The sequence below is a fragment of the Hippopotamus amphibius genome, chromosome 17, assembly GCF_030028045.1.
Source record: "Hippopotamus amphibius kiboko isolate mHipAmp2 chromosome 17, mHipAmp2.hap2, whole genome shotgun sequence".
In the NCBI taxonomy this organism is placed as follows: Eukaryota; Metazoa; Chordata; class Mammalia; order Artiodactyla; family Hippopotamidae; genus Hippopotamus; species Hippopotamus amphibius.
In genome coordinates this window covers 10,771,888-10,792,809 of record NC_080202.1, presented here as the reverse complement: position 1 = coordinate 10,792,809, position 20,922 = coordinate 10,771,888, and the positions used below count along the sequence as shown (strand labels likewise).

Sequence of the window (20,922 nt, the reverse complement as noted above, 5' to 3'; positions counted from 1 at the left end):
GGAGCCTTTGGCAGTTGGCGCAGGTTCTGCCTGACGTGTAGCAGATAAAATGGCCCTTGCCCAGTGAAAAGGGCACAGCAGGAGGCCTCCACAGACCCCTCATGTTCCCGCCTGCCCATGGCCCATAACCCACAAGCACACGTGCGCGTGGGTCTGCGTAGGCCTCTTCATTGTTCGCAGTATCTGTGTGCCGTATCTCCCCAACCACCTCCCTGTCTCCATCCTCCCCCAGCCAGTCCACCAGAAACATCTTTGTAAAACGCAGTCTTGAGGCTTAAGAAACCATTAATGGTGCCTCTCTGTCTATAGGGTAAGTCCAAACTCCGAGCTCTTTCAGGTCTTGGCCCCAAACCACCTTTCAGCATCATATCTGGGAACAAAAAGAGCAGCCATAGAACAGAAGTGAAGTATAGAACAGAGGGGTAGGGCCCTGGGTTCTGACTGTGAGATTAAACTCTGGCTCCACATCTCACAAGCGGAGTGAGAGTCCGGGCAGGTCACCCCATCCGTATGCTTTAGCTCCCCACTATCGTAGGTTGCTGTGAGGGTGGAAGGAGATAACTCACACCTGGGGTGACCCCAGGCAGGTCTCTTTTCCTCACCAAGTCTCAGTTTACCTATTAGAAGGAAACGACAGAAGTTTACCTATTAGAAGGAAACGACAGACTCACTGTGCCTTTCAAATCAGTGAATGATTTTAAAAATGAAATTTCTTCATGTAGCTGCGCGTGGTGAGATAGGCATGTGCTGCTGGTTCAATCTTTCTGGAAAGCAAAATAGCAAGACTAAAAACATGTTTATACCCTATGAATATGAATTTAATCCAAGGGAACATTCAAATTGTGGACAAAGATTTATATTTAAAAGATGTTTACCTCAGTGGTTTTTTTTTTTTTTCAATGTGTTTTTACATTCTTGAAAAATGAAAAACATAAATGCCCAGCATTTGGATAACAGTATTTATGGTGTGTCCACTCAAAACTCTTATTTAGAAATTAAAAGTGTTTATGAAGAACATTTCATTATGTTGAAAATGCTTATAATCTAATTTAAAGTGAATAAAGCAGATATAAAATTGTATATACTATATGACCAAGGCGATAATAAAAATATATACCACCATAGGAAAAAATGTTGAGATGGAAATATAACAGCAGTTATCTTTGGCGAATCTATAGTATTGCATTTCCTTCTTTATTGTTTTCTGTATTTTCCAAATATTTAAGAATGGGCGTGCATTTCTTATATAAGAATAGTGTTTAAAAGAGCCGAGTGTTAAAAATATTAAATGAAAAGGTAGGAAACTTGATGTTTGAGTTCCTGTCTGGCTTTTAACAATCTGATTCTAATGTGCTAGGACCATCCACGGAGTCTGAGCGGTGACTACAGAGGTCCACACTCTCAAGGCCCACCTGCCTCAGTGACAAGTGGCAGCTGGCAGGTCCAGAGCCTGGGGTCAGCAGCTTGCCAACACGGGGTCACCAAGTGCATCTGCACGGCTTCCCTTGAGGTCAGCTGCCTTTCTGAAGTCCTTCTGAAATCTTCCCAAGTGCCCAAAAACCTTCAAGGCCATTGGAGGTGGAGCAGTGTGCCAGCTCCCGGTCCCTGCCACGCTCTGGAGTGCCGGGGGCTCTCCATGCACCTGGGGCAAGTGGGCTTCCCACCTGAGAGGTGAACTCTTTCTGCCACTTCAGGCAAGGGGCTCGCTGGAGCAGGAGGGCAGGCCAAGCTGCTGTCCCTGTTGTGGGCCCCTCTGCTGTCCACACATCTGGACTCTGGGGACCCCACACACTGGCTCTGTCAGATCACACATTCCCAACTGCCAGGACATGTGGGTCTGTTTGACAAGTCCTGAGGACAGAGAGCCCGGAACACATCATTGGAGGGGATCCCTGAGGGACAGCCTGGTCATTCGCAGCCAGTGCTCGGGAGGTCAGCCCAGATGAGCCCCCACTGGAAGGCAGGGCCTCGTTTCAGTTCACTGGGGAGGGAGGCCTTAGATGCCAGGGGCCAGTGTTCCGGTCCAGCTAGCAGCTTGCAAGGGCTCGTCCAGGACCTCCATGAATCAGCCACACATCTGCTCAGTTAGAAACCAGAGAAAGACCGGATTCAGAGGCTGAAAGACCGAGACAGACAGGCTTTAGAGAGTGAGGCCGACACGCAGTCAGGGAGAGGCGGAGAGGCAGAGAGAGACAGACACACAGGGCTGGCGATGCAGCTGGAAGGCCATCACCAGAGTGGACCAGTACCTACAGCATGCTCATCTGCCATGTAATCAGGGAAATGCACATTAGAGTAGCGGGTGTGCCACTCCACACCTACTAAATTAGCACACATTAAGGAAATGATAACATCTCACGCTCTTGAGGCTGTGGTAAAACCAGCTTAAACACACTGTCAGTGGCCCCGTAAATTAGCACAGCCTTTTAAGGAAGGAATTGGATAATACGGTCCTAGAGCTATTTAGATATTCATCCCCTTTCCCATGGTAATTCCAGTCCTGGGAATGGGTTGCAAGGAAATAATTCAACATAAAAATAACAGGTTTGTACACAGAAGATGATGAGGGCAGAGCTAGCCCTATGTCCTACCTGCTATAGGGTGGTCACTGTGGATATTTTTGCAAATAGGGAATACAAAGACCATGGTACGTGCAAATAAGCAAAAACAAAACTATCTGTACATAAGTGATAATTACATAAAACAGCCACCTGGATGCTTGGGCAGCTCACCCTTGCTAGTGGATGGTGGTCCTTGACTTCCAAGACACTCATGTTTTCCCAAGGGACCTGCCCTGCTGCTCCCTGTCTGGAGCTCTCCAACCATGAAGCCGAATCCGCAGACCTCAAACTGGTTGGGAGACAGTCTCAGCTGAGGCTGCCCACCTGGCCAGCTCACTCTGGTTGCCGCAGGGAGTCTGGGGGATGCCTGCTGAGTCACTCCAAGGTCAGAGCCCAAGAAGCCAAACCAGAACAGACATGGTAGAGTTGGATCTTCATTTAAGAAAAGGGATAAAGTGTTTTGCGGGCTCTGAAGTGTCTTGCTATTTGCAAGCACAGCAATCTGTTTAAGCCAGCTGACGTCCGGACTCCCAGCTGAAGCATCACAGGCTGAAGGCAAAGGGGAGGGAGGGATCACTGGGTCACCCCTCCCGGTCTGCCCCAAAGGTAGGCACAGATCTGCTTCTGAACTTGAATCATCCAGTTTATGTCTTCCCCTAGCTCCTGGAGGTCATCTCAGAAGCTGGCACTGAGCGGGAACTCAGTAACTCATGGGTGAATAAAAAGAAGGGGAAAAGACACATCATATCTGAGTGAGTGTGTGTCACTGAACAATTCTGTCTTTATTCAAAGCCTGTCTGGCTTTCCAGATGTGCCCTTAATTGTGCTCTGGAGAAGCTACGCCCCATGTGCTTACCCTGCTTACTGCCAGGGGATGCCCTGCCTTCCAGGGGCTGAGATCATTCAGGGACCATGCCTATGTCCAGACAAACCTAACCTTGTTCATTCGGTCCAGGCATAGTTACTGAACACAAAGAGGCTTTGTGATAGTCCCTACCCTTGATGTGCTTTCAATCCCTTAGGAGACAGGAGTAAACAATGAGGAATAATTTAAAGAGCAATCACATAGGTACCGTAAAAAGAGGGAGAGCAGTGGGGAGTGAGAACCCTTGGGAAGTGGGCTCGGGGTGGGGTGGAGGACTAGGCAAGGCTCCTTGGGGAGATGGCAATGGAGCAGGGCCTTCAGGTCAGGCAGGATTTTACTTGGCGGAAGAAACATTGGAGGGCGAAGGGCAAATGTGAGAGTTCACCTGGGCCTCCCCCAGCTCCTCACCCTTGAGCCTGCCAAAGACCTGGGCTCAGCACCAGCCAGTCCTGCCCAGACTGACAGAGGGCAGTGGCAGTCTCAGTCTGAGCTCAGCCTGCTGAGGGTCCTGAAATTCATCCTGCCCATTCACTCCTTCACTCATCCATGCTCAGCCCAAACACTTACCGCACACCTGACCTATGCTCGGCATCAGTACAGGCTTTGCAGGATATAGTGACCAAAAGGCAGGGTCCTTGCCTTTCCAGTGGGGAACACAGAAAATAAACAAGCATCGAATACAATAAATTCACACTGTGGTAAGTGCTACAGAAAAATGTGAAATAAGGGTTGGGGGTATTTCGTCAGTAAAATCAACATTTTATGTAATACCTAAATGATGTGAAGAGGCAAATCATGAAAAAATCTGGGGAAGAGCATTCTAGGCAGCATACATGGAAAGTGCAAGGGCCCTGAGGCAGGGATAAACTTGGCATACTAGCATGAAGGCAAACAAGGTGGAAAGGACTTGGGGGTAGAGGAGTGGTAGGAGGTGAGATCAGAGAGGCAGTGGGGAGGCTGGCCTGTCACGATGCTCTCCTGGGAATCACAGCATCTCTTGTATCACATCCAGGCTCCTGCCTTGAGTTACATGTCTCAGGACTGGACGTGGGCCCTCCACACTAATGTGCTTGACAGGGTGCTGGTACACGCCACACCCGCATCCAAAGGTGCCCTCTTGGTCAGACAAGGTCAATGGACAAGGCACACCTGGTGTGTCACCTTCACAGAACACTGGGTCCTGCAGCTGCTTTGGTTTCACCTTCTCCCAATCCTATGTTCAACCTCTTATTCCTTCAGGGAGTGGTGCTGGAGTCCCAGCATAACTTGGAAGCAGGTCATAGAAAGTGTGCTTTCAGGAGTGAGTACAAGCACAAAGTGGCTGCAGCTCAGAGTGCCTAGAGAGGCCTGGTGGCAGAGATGCCAGAGGACTGAAGGCCAGGCCAGGCCAGGAGTAGCATAGGAAGCGCAGAAGCACTAAAAGTGTCTGAGGAAGAGGGGAACGAAAGAGTGAAATGTGTTTCAGAAGACACAATTTTGGTAGCATGTTAGAGATGGATCAGAAGAGAGGAAGGAAATCAGGCAGAGATATGAAAAAATTCTGAACTGAGGCAATGGCTGGTTTCAAACAAAGCAGACAGATCCACTGGACTGACTCGTGCGTGGGTGTAATAGTGAGAAGTCAGAGGTAACAGATTTCCGCCTGGCAGCTGGGCAGACGACATGATTCACTGAGGAAAGGCAGACAGAGGCGTGTGGGAACATGGCCAAAATTATGGGGTGGAGTTGGAACAGGAGACAGATGGGCCAGTTTTGGACATTTTGAGTAGAAGATGAATCCAGGCCATCAAGGGCAAGCTGTCCAGGCCAGGTGCTCAGGAGAGAGGTCTGGGTGGGAAGGCCATCAGCATTCAGGCAGCAGTTGGCACTGTGAGTGCTGGGACGAGGGGTGCACAGTGGGAAAAGAAGGTTGAGGAAAGAACTCTGGGGACCACTGATATTTGCAGGGTTTATGAGATGGAGAAAGGACTCAATGAAAGGAGACTGGACCAGAGTGTAGCTCATGGAAACCAATGGAGGAGCAAATTTCCAGGAGGGGATGGTCCTTGGGGTCAAATGCTACAGAAGAGTCAGGGAGGATGTGGACTGAAAAGGCCACTGGATATGACATGGGAATAGCAGGAAAAGACTTTGGGAAGGCTCTCTAGCCCTCTCGTGTCAGCAGAAGCTAGTGGTTAAGAGCACAAGCTCTGGAGCCAGCCTGGGTTTTGGTCTTGGCTCCTCTTCTTCTTAGCTGGTAGCCTGGGGTAGGTCACTTAACCTCTCTATGTCCCAGTGTTCCGATCTACCTCATGCGGATGTGAGGAAAGCAGGAGTGCTTTGACCAGTGCCTGGGGGATAATGAGTGCTTAATGCATGTTAGGTGGTCTCCAATATCAAGGCTCCTTTCGGAAGGGAATGTGAAACACGAGAGTCCTCCCTTAAACCAATGTGGGCATGTCACATGAACATGCCTTGATTTTGGCTAGGGCCCAATGCTGAATCACAGGGCCTTAGTCTGAGAAACTCGAGACACAAAGCATCCCCAGGGTGTTTTGAAAGTCCAGAGATGAGAATCCAATCTGGGGACGGAGGATGGGAAGTGGCTATGGCAGTGCCACCTGGAGTACCCCGCCGTAGGGGAGGACCGGGGTGCTCGTGGAGCTCTGGTCTGTCTCAGAAGTGGTCACCCCTGAAGGCGAATGAGCTGGATTTTCTGTTAACAACTGTCAGCTCTGGCCTGGCCTCGGGCCTCTGTGCTGCTTGGCGTTCCCCTGAGGCTTCTGCTCAGCTAAGGATCAGCCTTTGCTGCCACGCGGGGCTTGCCTGACCTCTGCTGTTCACCGGCTGTCACGGCACAAACTCAGAGACGGTCACGGACTCACAGGATGCACGCTTCTCCAACTTTCTGGACAGTGACTCCCAGTATTAACATACTTTACACTATGACAATACAGAAAAGTTTCACAAAGCAATTCTTACCTTTACTATGTGTGAACACTCTGCTATATTCTATATTTTTAAAGTTTTTATTTCATTAATAAGAAAAATGCTGATTACAATCCACTAAATTGACGTCACAGCCCCAGGCTTTCTCGTGGAGTTAAAGAAACATTCACTTAAGGAACTAAATCAGTGCCTCGTTTCCCAAACATCAGTCAGTGTATTCCACATCACTTTCAAACTTCTGGCCACACCCAAGGCTGACTGTTTATGGAATCTGATTATTTTTTCTTTAAATCAATTCATTTAAACATTTAAAAATGCCTACTATCGCTGAAGTAAAATACTGATGAAATAACAAGTTTGAGGGCTAGTTATATTTTTTTAATCTAATACACACTGAAATAAATATTTGATTACCAAAATAAAAAATGTTTCCATACCTCCTAAAATCATCTTGCACATCAGCAGTGCTTGCGTTCCTCACTTCGGGAATCACAGATCTAAAGATTAGTCCGAACATCTCATTTTCAGTGGAGGCAGTGAGGCCCAGAGGGGTGAATTCACTTATTGGAGGTCTAGTTTCTCAGTCAGTGGGAAGGTCAGTCTGGTCAGAGGAGGGAAGAAAGAAAATAAAGGAAATCTGAGATCTCTAGGCTGCCCCTGGCCAAAGTTTCATCAGTCTAATCACTTTTGGAGAGAGGTCCTACCCTGTCATCTCACCAGAGCCCAGATATCAGCTTACAGTTACCCTGGTAGAGCCATTTTAAGACCTGGATCTTAGATATTCTTATTTTTGGAGGTCCTGATCCATACCCTATCATGTACTTTACAACGTGTGCACACTGGCACTTATTAATTTCAAGTGTGCTATTTTCTTCTTCTTGTATCTTCGTAGCCAGTGAATTTTTCAAGCTTCAACCACTTTTGCAGGCCCTCACAAAGTTCACAGCCCCTAGGGTTAGAGCCTGCCACGCCTAATGGATGAAGTGGCTCTGGGTCTCCTAAAAGAATCTGAAAGACACACTAACGAGCAATTTAATTACTTCAGCCCTTTCTCTTGGTATCTTTAAAGGGTGATGTGGACAGGCCACTGACAGCTAAATGAGTGAGTTTCCAGTGGCAAAGTCTTTGCTGTTCTGAGAGACCGGTGGGGGCAGTGACATTGCAGGTAGGCTAAGCGCCATGTGACAGGCAGGGTGTTCTCACTTTGTACCTCAGTTTCCTTATTAAGTAAAACAAAGGGATTAGACTAGATTGATGATTTTCAAAATACATTTCAAAAATGAGGGCAAAATCAAGACTTTACTGGACATACAAAAACTAAAAGAATTCATCACCAGCAAACCTGGACTAGAAGAAATGATTAAGGAAGTCCTTTAAGCGGAAGGAAAATGCTACCAGGTGGAAATCTGGATCTATACAAAGGAATACTGAGCATCAAAATTGCTAACTATGTAAGTAAATAGAGCTTTTAAAAGTTATCACTTAATATTCTTTAAAAGACAATCAACTATTTAAAACAGATAACCAACAAGGACCTACTGTAAAAAAAATTAAAAAAAAGACAACTGTTTAAAGCAAATATGCTAACAATGTACTGTGAGGTTTGTAACATGTATAAGTAAAATGCATGAAAACAATAGCAAAAAGGTCCAGAAACACAGAAGCATGCTCTTGTAGGATTCTTATACATGGGTCAAGTAGTATAATATCACGTGAAGGTATACGAAATGTTAAAAAATGTATATATAAACCCTCATGAAACTACTAAAATAAAAAGAGTGAATAAGCAACACAGGAGTTAAAATGGAATAATTAAAAGTATTAAATTAGTCTCAAAAAAAAAAAGGAGAAAAGGGAACAAAGACCAGAGGGAATAAATATAAAACAAACAGCTAGATGGTAGATTTAAACCCCAGCCACATCAATAATTACAGAAAATATAAATTGCCTAAACATCTCAAGTAAAAGGCAGAAATTATTAGGATAAAAAAAGAACCCAACCAAGATCAACTATATAATACTAACAACAAATCTACTCTAAATAAAAAACACACAAATAGGTTGGAAAAAGATGCACCATCTTAACAGTAATCGAAAGAAAGCTGCAGCAGATATATTAATACCAAATAAAATAGGTTTCAGAGCAAAGGACATTACCAGAGATAAAGAAGGTTATTTCATAATGATAAAGGGGCCGACTTAACAAGAAGGTATGACGATGCTAAATGCTTCTGCACTTAATAACAGAGCTTCAAAATAATAATGTTTTTGGAGTCTCACAGGAAGGACAGTGCTCTATAGAATTCCATAGAACTGTTACTTCTGTCTCTCCTCCTTTCCTATTTTCAGCCTGATCCACTGTGCTCACTGTAAATGAAATTTACGGACACTACGCCTACCTTCATTTGGCTGTGAAAAGAAACCACGCTGGGAGGCAGTCAACAGTGCCTGCTAGCACCTCTGCTCTTGGCCGGATTACTTTTGGCTTCTGTGGACTTCAGTTTTTCCATCTGTACCATGAAGATCAACTGTTCTGAAAAGAATTTTTTAAACGGTGAACTGTTTCTCCAGCCAAACAGCATGTGGAACCCCCTAGAGGCTGGGTCAAGTATCCAGGGCTGGTGGTTGTACCCTTGTGCTGGGTTGGGAGCAGAGGCAAGAACGGAGGAACATGAACCATGGGAGATCTAGATGGGCCCTTGCGCCAAATACCTTGCTGGTTGGGCTCCTGATTCTTTCCATGGCTTCTGTGATCTGGGGAAAGAGTGTTCTAGTAACAGAACTCTTTCAAGTATTTTCAACACAACTGATAGAAAATTTATATGCTGAATTTTGTAAGCTGCCCTCAGCTTATATATAAATGAATGGACTATGAGAATGACAGGTGCTGACAGATACTTAGTTTTTCCAAGCTAACCTGGTAGGCAACAACTGAAGGCAGGTCACGGCTATTACCTAGATCAGTAAGTCTAACGGATTAGTAGATGGAGCCATTGCAGGCCTTCTTGGTGGGAATGGAGGGACGGAGCTGCTCTTTGCTCTTCACTGTACACACGCTGGGCTCGGGATTATATCCATGTCACAGATACAGAAGCACCTGTGCTCTTTGGAGCTTCCAAGAGCAAGCAACGTGGGAAGGATGATGACACACAGTATGGGTAGCACACACTTACAATATGCAGCAGGTACCTTAAAAATTATGACAGATATAAGCTTCTTTAAATACAGGATCATTTTAAAGCTGTGGAATCTGATACACAGTATGTATGACAAGAATCTTGTTACATCCTTTTTCTTCATGTCTCTTGTTTTTTTGACACTTTCTTGCTCTGTGTATATCTCTTTGGATTTCAGCTTTGAAATATGAGTAAATGAAACTGGGAGGAAAAAACTCAGGTAAAAACAAGTGTAACAAAAAGAAACAAACTATCGGATTCCTATATCCTTCCAAGAGAATCAATCATCTAGAAACCAAGTCTTTGGCTTTTTCACAGTAACCTTCCAACCAGTTTTCCAGGTACTACTAAGAAGGGGGTTAGGAGCTTTTAAGGCAGGAAGGTCGGGAAGGATATATACCAAGTTGTTGACATGAATTATTTCCAGAGGATGGAAATGGAAAGGAATGATGGCAAATTATTAAATTTTTCTTTACACATCTTGAATTATTTCATTTGTTACATTAAGCACAGATCACTTTTGTAATAAAAACATTAATAAGGAACACTGTTAAAGAAAAGCAACTACTTTGTTCATTTAAAAAACACTGATTAAGAGAGTATATATAATGCAAGTGGTCCGTCACATTAAAAAGAATGAGTAAGCTCTCCAAACGCTAAAATTCCAAAGTCTAATTGTTAGTCTACAGCAGAAGTTTTATGAGGCTGAAGCATCAAGGTAGCCTCTGGGGTTTTATAACATTCCCCTGGCCTGAGCCCCTTTTCTCCCGGGTGGCCCCTTGTACTCCCCTGTAATTAAATGAAGTAATGTGGGTAATGACTGAGCACAGTGCCTGCCAACAGCAAGCACTCTACCTCACAAGGAGGTCCCACAGGATCAAGGTCTTTACATCCTGCTAGATGGGACCGCCTTTCCTCCTGGGATAAATATCACACGTCCTTGAAAGCAGGGATGTAAGGTAGCCTTGAAAAGCAATGTATCTCTCCCCTGACTGCTCCTGCCCTGACATTTGACAGAGGTTACTACCTCTAAACCTTTCCCATACCAAATCTGTTATGAAGTGGGGTGCTTCCCCCAATGGACCATGCTCTAGCCTTCCAAACTGCTGAAATCTTCAGGGTTTTTCAATATTGGTACTACTGATATTTTGGGCCAAGTGAGTCTCTGTTGTCGGGGATGGGGTGGGGGGATGACCCTGCGCGTTGTAGGATGTTTAGCGGCATCCCTGGCCTCCACCCACTAGATGACAGTAGCACCCAACCCCCACAGTTGTCACAAAAATGCCTCCAGACATTACTAAGTGTCCCCTGGGGGGCAGAATTGCCCCCAGTTGAGAACCAGTGTTATAGATAAATTCGGTTGTTCTTCAGCCATTCCATGAGAACCTGGGACCAGGACTACACACTGATATCCATGCAACAACCCCTAAACATCCCCCCCCACCCCAATAACCTCTGAAAAAGTTGAACTTTGAACCTTTAAGACCCTCTTCCCAGGAGCAGTGTAATGTTGCCTATGAAAGTCAAGTTTTCTGAAGCATTTGTCTCACATTTTAGCGCAAACTTTCTCCCTTATTGGTGGCGACCAGAGGACTACAGGGAAGGAAGAGTTAGGTAGGTCCAGCCAGATCCTGCGGGGGGAGAGATGGGGAAGAGGTGTTTAGCCAGCTGGTGCTCCCTGGTGAAGAAGATCTCAAATCCATTCTTCGGGCATAAAATGAGCGAGACACGCTGGCAGACGATTGTCACTCAGTCCCCTGGCCTTAAATACCATCTCTGTACTGATGACCCTACATTTTATATTCCAATCCTCACCCTTCCCATGGCATCCAGCCTCTTGCAGTCAACTGCCACTCGGTGTCTCCACTTGGGTATTTGATAGGCATCTGAAACTCAACATGACCAAGATGGAACTGAAGTTTCCTCCTAAACTGATCCTCCCCTAGTACTTCTCATCCTAGTAAGTGGCACCACCATACACCAAACTGCTCAAGCCAAAACTTAGGGGTCATCCTTGATTCTTCTATTCTCCTTCCCTCACCTTCCATATCCATCAGTCATGTCAGCTCTGCCTCCAGAACACATCCAAGAACACATTCTCTAGCTCCACTTCTGCCACCCTAGTATGAGCCACTATCATCTCTTACTGGACCACGGCATTAGCTTCCTAACTAGTTTCTGTTTCCTCTCTTGTCCCCTACACATCAGGGTTTCCCACCCTCACACGATTGACACTTTGGGCTAAGTTTGTTAGTCCAAACTTAGCTCCCTTTGTTTGGGGGAGGGGCGCTGTCTTGTCACTGTAGGATGCCTACCAGCAGCACCCCGGTCTCCACTTATTAGATGCCAGCAGCAACTCCGCCTCTCCCCCCCACCCCCCGCATTGTGACAAACAAAAAAAGTCTCCAGAAATTGCCAAATGTCCCTTGGGGGACAAAAATCACCCCTGGTCGAGAATCACTGTCCTACATCCTACACATAGGAACCAGGATATTTCTTAAATGCAAATTGCTGAAAACTCTGCTGAAAACCCTCCAATGTCTTCCCACTGACTTTAGAATAAAACCCAAGCTCCTTACCGTGGCTTTCAAGACCCTCTATGAACTGGCCACTGCCTACTTCTCTAACATCCTCTCTGCCATACACCACTCTCCCTCACTAAGCTCCAGCCACACTGGTCTTTTTTCTGCTCCTTGAACATTCCGAGCTTACTCCCCTCCACCCTTTGAACTTGCTGTTCCCTCTATCTAAAATGCACTCTCCCTAGATCTCTGCATAGCTCACTGTTCACTATACAAGTGCCGGAACAAACGATGTCTAATCAGCAAGGCCTTCCCTGACCATCCTATCTAAAGAAAGCCCTTACATTCTCTATCGCATTACCTATTCATTTCCTTCACAGTGCTAATCACAACAGAAAACTCTTGTTTTGTCATTCGTTGTCTGCCACTTCACTAGAGTGTAAGCTCCCCAAGAGCCAGGACCCTGTTTGCCTTGTTCACTGCTATAGCCCAAACACTAAAACAACGCCTGGCACAGAGTAGGTGCTCAATAAATATTCCTCCCCTGCACTTCCTCAAATCACGGGTCAGGTTTCCTTTCTAAGATTATTCCTGATTGTTGATGTTGACCTTCATTCTTCACTTTGAACCGCACTTGACCTATGCTAAAACGTGTGTGGCTGGGGCTACCACGCACAAGGGCTTGGCATAAAGAAAAGAACTATTTTGAAACATAAACACAGGCCAACTAATTAAGACTGCTCCATGCCCCTCAGGTTTACAGCAGGCATATAATCATTCCACTGGTCATGATTTCAGTTTGCTCCTTGTCTCTAAATTTGAAGCAGCAAAGGTCGTTCAGGGGCTAAGAATCCAAAACTCACCTGCCTTAAGAGGTTCAAATAGGCTCTTTATCCATCAACTCAATATATACAATGTCTAGAGCCGGAAAACTTTTTGTGCTGGCTTCCCGTTAAAATAGTTCACTGGGTCAAAGGCAGGATGGTCCAAGGTGCAGCAGGGTCAATGAATGCTGGCTGCGTTCCGAAACCGCAGCTTGGCTCTTTCTTAAATTGATTTGTGGACCGTTTCCAGGAAACCACAGATGATCGGTCCACCTGGCAGCAGGCTGGCTGCGAACTGGAGGCAATTCTTCCCTGGCCGAGGGCCACGGCCCTCCCGTGGCCCCGAGGGAGGAAGCATTTCATCGGGCTTTTTGGACATTCTGGGGGCCGGCCGGCTGCTGCCGTCGTGGCGGACTCTCCACGCGGTGCAGAGACGTCTCCACCCGCAGGGACGAGGCCCTGACGCGGCGCGAGGCCGTCTCCGTGCGCTGCGAGGCGGTTTCCACGCGCTGGGAGGACACCTCGAGGACGCGAGGGAGCCGTTTCCCGGAGGGGGAGACGGAGGGCCCCTCGCTGCGGCGCTGGGTGGTCTCCACCTGCCGGGAGGATGTCCGCACCTGACGCGAGGACGTCTCCACGCGGTGGGACGAGGTCTCCACGCGGGCCGTCGCCGTCTCCTCGTAGCGGGCGGACCCCGCCCGGGGCGGAGAGGGCTTCTCCCGAAAGGGTGAGGCCATCTTACGGGGGTAACGGGGCCAAGCAGGCCTCGCGAGGCCCCACGGCCCCGCGCTCCCCGACGGGTGACGTCACATGGTGAGGAGTGACGTCACATGCACTGTGACGCAGGCACAGCAGCAGCCGAACGTCCAGCGACACGGGGATGTGGAAGCGCAGCGGTCCTGGCCGGGGGGCGGTGACGACCCCTTTGAAAGCCTGGGTTCGGCCCCTCAGGCGCTCCCTCAGCCCCGGCACCGCCCCCTCGCCTGTCGGGAGCCCCCACGGGCGGAGGCGGGGCCGGGGCGGGGCGGGGTGGGCGGGCCCGGGCTGGGCGGAGCCTCCCGCCCCCCCGCGCAAGGCTGTCCCCGCCCCCGCATCCCATACTGCCCCGCGGCGGGAAGGCGGAGCGGCGGTTTCCGGTGCCTCCCCAGCTGCTCTGGAAGCTCGCTGGGTCGGGCTGCTGGCGAGCGAGCCTCTGTGCTGGTGATGGCCGCAGCTGTCGCTATGGAGACAGGTGAGTAGCGCTCCGAGCCGCGCGTCTTGGCAAATAGAACTATGCTGGGCCCAGGCACCTGCTCCCGCTTCCCCGGATTCTCGTTCCAGGCCTAACTCCCGGCAGGGTGGGTGTTCGGACCGGGAGGGGCGAGGGCTCTTGTAGTATCTGGAAGGGCGAATGTAGTTCGGCCTTTCCAGAGTTTGTTTTGTTGGCAGATCCTTTCTCCGACCTCACCGACTTCCGGCGAGACTAAAGGAGAGGTTTTGGAGCATACACCGCTTCCTCGATTTGTTCTGTGCGTGTCAAATGAGCTTGCATAAGTTTAAAATATCGTCGACAAACTCTTGTATTATTCTGCCACTGAACGTGCCTCACCTAAGCCCGCGTTCCTTGGTCTCTTTCAGCTTGCATTCTGAGCATCTCTTGGATTTAGCATTTACTTTGTTTTTGTTTAGCTTAATCACTTAACAGCTTGTAACACATTATTAAAATAAGGCAAGGCACAGTTAATGCAGCCTACCGCAGTGATCACCGTTAAAATCCCAGCACAGTGGCTCACGAGTGATAAATGTTCTGCCTCATGTATGATGCTGTTTTCTTTGATAACTTGTCTTTAACTTTAGAAAAACGTCTAACATTCCATTTAATCAGGGCTTTGTCAGACTTCTAAGGAAGGTTTTTCTCTTCGCACGCCCAGTTTAGGAAAACCTTCCCATGCCCTTCTTATGTAGAAATGTATCTCAGCATTAGTCAGGTTTCTTTACTGCTATTTTCTTTCGACAAATCAGTATTATATACAGCGACGTTTATTTTGGATGATTTTTGCTGTCTTCTCTCCTAGATGATGCTGGAAATCGACTTCGGTTTCAGTTGGAGTTGGAATTTGTGCAATGTTTAGCCAACCCAAATTACCTGAATTGTAAGTTGTTGAGCACGTCATTGAATTGAGCCGCTGTTTACGGTTTCTGATAGAAGAGTTGCGATTCACAGTACTGTTGGCTCTTGTATCCTCGGATTCAGCTGCAGTTGGTTGAATCTGCCCATATGGAGGGTGACAATACTGTCACTGTCATCGCACTCTGCTATTTTATATAAGGGACTAGAGCATCTGTGGATTTTGGTGGCTGTGGGGTCTCTTAGAACCAATCCACTGTGGATTCTGAGGGCAGGCTTTAGTATCTACTTTTATGCATTCTCAATTGAATGGAATTATTGCTACACTTACACTGGTGTATATATAATTGAGCAAACTGGGACTTCTGTTTTGAATTCAGTGTGTGTTAGTGGTGGGGATGTTACATAAGTAAATTCTCTATGTTTATGTTAGGAGTCACAGATCGGTAGTCCAAGGATTGGTCTCCTCTACAGATTTTTTTTTTTTTTTTATGCCTTTCAGTTCTTGCCCAAAGAGGTTACTTCAAAGACAAAGCTTTTGTTAATTATCTTAAGTACTTGCTTTACTGGAAAGAACCAGAATATGCCAAGTATCTAAAGTAAGTTTAATTTTTATAGTCCTAAATATTTGTGTAGTTTATTATGCTCCAAAACACTGATATTTAATATGGGACACAATCATCTCTAACTTAACTTGGATTATTTCAGTAATCTTCTCACTGATATCCCTGCTTTCTTCCCGCCACCACCCCATTCACCACCCCCCACCCCCCCACCCCCGCCTGCCAAAGGCAAACAAAGCAGAATGATTTTCTACACAGAAGCCAACTTGGTCTCTTAAAAATATAAATCACAACATTCCATTAGAACCCTTCAGTTGCTTCCCACTGCACGCGCAAGAAAATCTAGTCTCTTTTCTTCAGCTAAAGCCCTGTATGATCTGGCCCTGTCTTGTCTGACCTTATCTTGTACCACTTCATCTCACTGGGTTTGTGACCCCAAGGAACCCACAGCCTATATATGCAATGACAAAGCTCTAGCCTGAAAATGAAAGAACACAGAGAGGGGTTTTCTGGAGGAGGTAATCTTACTTGAGTCTTAGTAGCTGCTTTCTTATTTTATGTATTTTACATAATAAATATATGTATTTATTATTCAAGTTGTGCAATAGATGCTGTTGTTTTAAGGCTTACTGAATTGCAAAGAGCATATTATAATCACGCACTTATTCCTTTTTTTTTTTTTTTAATTTTACTAAGTTGCAGTAGCACTGTAGCTTACATTTTTAAAAAAAATTATTTATTTGGCTGCACTGGGTCTTAGTTGTGGCATATGGGATCTTAGTTCCCCAACCGGAGATTGACCCTGCACACCCTGCATTGGGAGCACGGAGTCTTTAACCACTGGACCACCAGGGAAATCCCTGAACTTAGTCCTTTTCAATAGTAAAAAATAAACCTTAAACTCCCACCTCTGCTTTGTCTTAACTAGGTAGTCAGAAAGCAGTGGTGAAACTTTTAGTCTTTTTTTTCCTAAACAAACACAAGTTTGAGAGGAAAATGTTTCAAACTTGTACTTTATCCAAGTCACTTTTCTGATCTTTGATAACAGCTGATTTGTGAAGTCCACAACCTCCTGTTGCCTGCAGGATCCTTTGCACCCCTACTGGCCCTTTATAAAGAACCACGTATTCATTTAATAATCCAGAGAAAAGACTTTTTTAAAATTAGATTGCAACATGTTATATGCACGTAGACTTAGAGACTCTGTGTTGGAAACTGAGTTCTAGACACCATCAAGTTCAGTTTCACCCACAACATTGCTGAGATGATCATCTACATGCTGACGGGAGGTTTCCAGTGAGCTCATACTACTCCATTCAGGGGCAGCCAATTCCATGGTAAACTACATGCTAGAAAGTTCTTCCTTGTATTATATGATAAACCTCCATATAACTTCAACCCATGTTCTGAGTTTTGTCCCTGAATTAATCCAGAACCAATCTGTGTCCTCTTGAGGAACAGCCATTTAGATATTTAAATTCAAGAGAGGTTGCTAATTAACCATTTCATTTCTGCATAAGATTTTTGTTTAATGGTTGCCAACATTTAAGGATTGGAAAGTTTCATATTTTAATCCAGATTTCTAGCTACTTTTTAAAGTTCTGGAAGAGAAGATATGGTAACCCCAGGTCAACCACTGACTAGAGCAGGGGAGCAGCTACCTCTTCTAGACACTTTCCACCATTTCACTAATAGCCCTGACCTGCAACTATAATTTATCTCTTGCGTCTTTGTTTTCTCACCTACCTTCAGCCATTTCTCATGTGCCTGCCTTTGGATATTTTGCATTTATGCCTTATGTTTTACTAAACACAGGCCTTCAGATGTCAGGGTACGTGGACTAAATAGCATTTTTTTCTTCATATGGACATTATGCTTCTATTTGTTCAACTTAAGTTTACATTATCTTTTTTTGGGGGGATGGTGAGGGGACAAGGATTCACATTGTTGACTTGCTGGGAGCTTTATGTCAACTAAAATCCTTCAGTTCTTATTTTCATCAATGCTATTAGTTGAGTTCTCCATTTATTTTTTATTTTTTAAAAAATCTAAATGCAAAACTCTCCCCTTATACCTCTTTCTATTTCATCTTGTTGGTTAATGCTATACTTGTCGCCTATTAAAATATTTATAATTCCTTTTTTTGTCATGTAATGTATTCTGAGCATTGTCTTCTACAAGTCTGACAAATGATCGCTATGTGTCTAAGTGCCAGTTATTGACTAAATGCTACTTGCAGACCATTCTCTTTGTTGTCACATTAACTTATTTTATAGATGAAGAAACTAAACCTTAAGAGAGGTTACATACCTTGTTCAAGGGTACCCAGCTGGAGAATGGCAGAGCTAGTTTCAAACCTAGGTCTTTTTAACTACCAAGGTCCTAGTGAAAAGGAAATAGCCAGGGTAGGTGTGAGTAGGGCTTTCCAAGCTTAGCTGCTGACAATTACAAGCAACTGTGTATCTTTGGAGTATAGGAAGCAAAGGTGTAATGACAACATGGTGTTGGGCCCTGCTACTCAATGTGGTCCTCAGACCAGCAGCATTGGTAGCACTTGGGAGCTTGTTAGAAACGCAGAGCTCAGACTGCACCCCAGACTCCCTAAATCAGAATCTGCATTTTAAGAAGTGATTCATGAGCACATTAAAATTTGAGAATGCACTGTTGTAGGGTTCTGTAACCAAATTTTAGTCATTTGTATACCACTTGTACAATTTTGGCTCTATCTGTGTACTCCCTGCAAGGCTTACTGTTTTTTAATTGACTTGTTTAAATTTTGTCTTTTCTATTTGAAATAATTTTACTTAAAAACAACTGGAAAAATAGTAAGAATTCCTGTATATTCTTCTCCCAGTTTTTCTAAATGTAAATCTCTTATGTAATCATAGTACAGTGATCAGAATCAGAACATTAACATTCATACATTATCTGATCTTATTATCTAACCAACAGACGTCATTCACATTTTGCCAGCTGTGTCACTAATGTCCTGTGTCTGGGGTAGTATCCAGTCTAGGCTCAGATGCTGCATTTTGTTGTTGTGTCTTAGTCTCCATTAATTAAGTGTGACACAGAAGTGATGTTATATCCTTCTTGGTATATCAGGAGTCATAGGATGTCAATATGTCCTTCTACTGGTGATATTAATTTTAATCACTTGGTTAGGGTTAGTGAGGTGGTGCCTACCAGTTTTCTCTGTTTCAAGTTACTATTTTTCCTTTCGTATTTGATAGGTATCTTGTGAAGGAATACTTTGAGACTATGTAAATATCTTGTTTCATATTTCATTCTTTAACCTAACTTTTAGCATCTATGGAAGATATTTGCTTGAAACAATTTTTACTGTGCTGATTTTCTAATCCCATTATTCTTTATTCATTTATTAGTTGGAATTCAGTTGTAAGGAGGGTACATTTCCTTGTTCCTGTTTTATTTATTCATTTTTAAAAGTTACATCAGAATGGACTCTTGGGTTATCTTGTGGGTTATAATTATGTATCTTCCTGCACTGGTGATTACAGGTATAGCCAGTTTGAGCCCCTTCAGATTGGCTCCTGAGTACTTTTGACATATCCCTATAATTTTTTGAGCATTTTTCTTTCTGGCACTACATGATATTCCAGGCTCATCTTACACTTTCCCTGTGTTAGCCCTAGAATCAGCCATGTCTCCAACCAACCCTGGATAATGCTATTTAAAACCCATGATCTGGGCACTCAGTGTGCTCATTGGTACTGAAGTGTCATTGCTTCTAGGTCCTGTCAACACACAAAGCTAGAAACTGTGTGTGTGTGTGTGTATCTATTTCTATATCTGTGTATATCTGTTAAAAGCCATGAATTCATACTAATGTTTTCAATTCCAATTCAATAATAGGATTCATTCTTGCCTTCTCCCTTCCTTATCTGAAACTCCTTTTCTGAGAGCCAGAAATTCGGCTTTCGATTTACAGTATATTTACTAACATATTTGCTCAACCTTAGAGTATACGTACCTGATTTCATAATTGTTATAATCCCTATGGAAAACTAGAATACAGTATTTGTGCGTAGTTCTTTCTGAGACTGACTCATTTTTAAAGTTGTCTTCTTATCATTGTTTATGGAAAACCAGTAGGTATTAAACACATAATTACTAAAATAGAAGTGTTCATGTTCCTCACGTTGGAAACCACCAGAAGAGAACAGCATGGTTTGCCTCCAAATGTTCACTCCGTTTACCAGTTACTGTGTGGTCTTAGTCAAATTATTTCATCTTTCTGCACTTAAGATTTCTCACTTTTGAAAATTTTGCTGACTTTTGATGCCTAGCTTTTCTGTATAAGCAGGAAAAAAAAGACCTGTACTACTGCAGTATAAGTTAATGTTACAGAAGTGGCCGGCTGCCAGATTGTTTTTTAAGTGAGTGACTGAACTGGAGCGTGGTGTTACTGACCTAAGTTATGTCGATCATTAACTTATAAACTTAACCCCAGGTACCCTCAGTGTTTACACATGTTAGAACTGCTCCAGTATGAACACTTCCGCAAGGAGCTGGTGAATGCTCAGTGTGCAAAATTCATCGATGAGCAGCAGATTCTGCACTGGCAGCACTATTCCCGGAAGCGGATGCGCCTTCAGCAAGCCCTGGCGGAGCAGCAACAGCAAAATAACACATCAGGAAAGTGAAAAGCTGGATCCAGACCAGGCTCTTAAGACCTGTACATATTGCTTTTGTACAACGAAGACAAAGACCCTTCCTGCGTACCTTTATTGAGGTAGCACCTAGAACCGTTAGTGTGCTATTTAATTGAACTGTTTATTGTTAATATTTTATTTCTGTTAAACCAGAATTGTTTTGCTTTGATTTCCCTGTGTATTTGTAAGCTTTTATTAGTATTTAACACAGTCAGCTGAGTAAGAATAGAAATGTTAGGTGCTTCAGACAAATCTAAGGCAGTAGGGGGGTAAGGTAAGGGGAAGGCCACCAAATATCCCAAACTCTAAGCCGAACTCCATTCCTCATGTACAGCGGGTCCTGGGACAAGTATGTCTTCTGGAAGCTTGTCCGTCAGATCAGCTACCCCTCCCCTCATCTAGAGTGAGAGGAGTGGAGCCAGTGACCTCTTTACATCAGACAGCAGGAACTGCATCAAGATTTTTAAATTCCACAGGGCAGGAGACATACCTGTATTACCAGTTGCTTTGCTAGAGAGCTTTAAGGAAGAATCATTGGTATGTCCCTGACCTAGTAATGGCAGGGATAAGTGCCGACTCAGGGCGAATGACAGGTGCCACAAGCTTAAAGAAACACAGACACAGATTTAAGAGAAAGATGGAACCGGGGGACTCAAGACCTCTAGGATCAAGAGCCCTGCTGATTCATCCCACGTTGCTT

At 44.9% G+C, this 20,922-nt stretch overlaps 2 protein-coding genes and 1 long non-coding RNA gene across 3 annotated transcripts; 2 read left to right on the top strand and 1 right to left on the bottom strand.

Moving 5' to 3' along the window:
• Positions 1–1,441: 1,441 nt before the first annotated feature.
• Positions 1,442–8,781, top strand: LOC130841054 (uncharacterized). The gene is made up of 3 exons (XR_009050106.1): positions 1,442–1,510; positions 3,222–3,313; positions 8,704–8,781. It is a non-coding gene; the product is annotated as an uncharacterized LOC130841054 (long non-coding RNA).
• C17H17orf100 (chromosome 17 C17orf100 homolog) lies at positions 8,776–13,669 on the bottom strand. Its single transcript, XM_057717264.1, has 2 exons — positions 12,916–13,669; positions 8,776–8,887 (listed from the first exon to the last, which is right to left on the bottom strand). Exon 1 carries the CDS (start codon positions 13,611–13,613, stop codon positions 13,236–13,238), a length of 378 nt encoding a protein of 125 aa, XP_057573247.1. The 5' UTR covers positions 13,614–13,669; the 3' UTR covers positions 8,776–8,887; positions 12,916–13,235.
• A 319-nt stretch (positions 13,670–13,988) lies between these two features.
• MED31 (mediator complex subunit 31) lies at positions 13,989–20,391 on the top strand. The gene is made up of 4 exons (XM_057716645.1): positions 13,989–14,107; positions 14,931–15,008; positions 15,486–15,582; positions 20,021–20,391. Exons 1-4 carry the CDS (start codon positions 14,080–14,082, stop codon positions 20,211–20,213), a joined length of 396 nt encoding a protein of 131 aa, XP_057572628.1. The 5' UTR covers positions 13,989–14,079; the 3' UTR covers positions 20,214–20,391.
• The last annotated feature ends 531 nt before the right edge of the window (positions 20,392–20,922 follow it).

Coding starts and splice junctions, on each gene's coding strand:
- C17H17orf100 (XM_057717264.1), bottom strand. CDS start 13,613: ATGGCCTCACCCTTTCGGGAGAAGCCCTCTCCGCCCCGGGCGGGGTCC.
- MED31 (XM_057716645.1), top strand. CDS start 14,080: ATGGCCGCAGCTGTCGCTATGGAGACAG. Junction 14,108..14,930: donor AGCTGTCGCTATGGAGACAG/GTGAGTAGCGCT, acceptor CTTCTCTCCTAG/ATGATGCTGGAAATCGACTT. Junction 15,009..15,485: donor CAACCCAAATTACCTGAATT/GTAAGTTGTTGA, acceptor TATGCCTTTCAG/TTCTTGCCCAAAGAGGTTAC.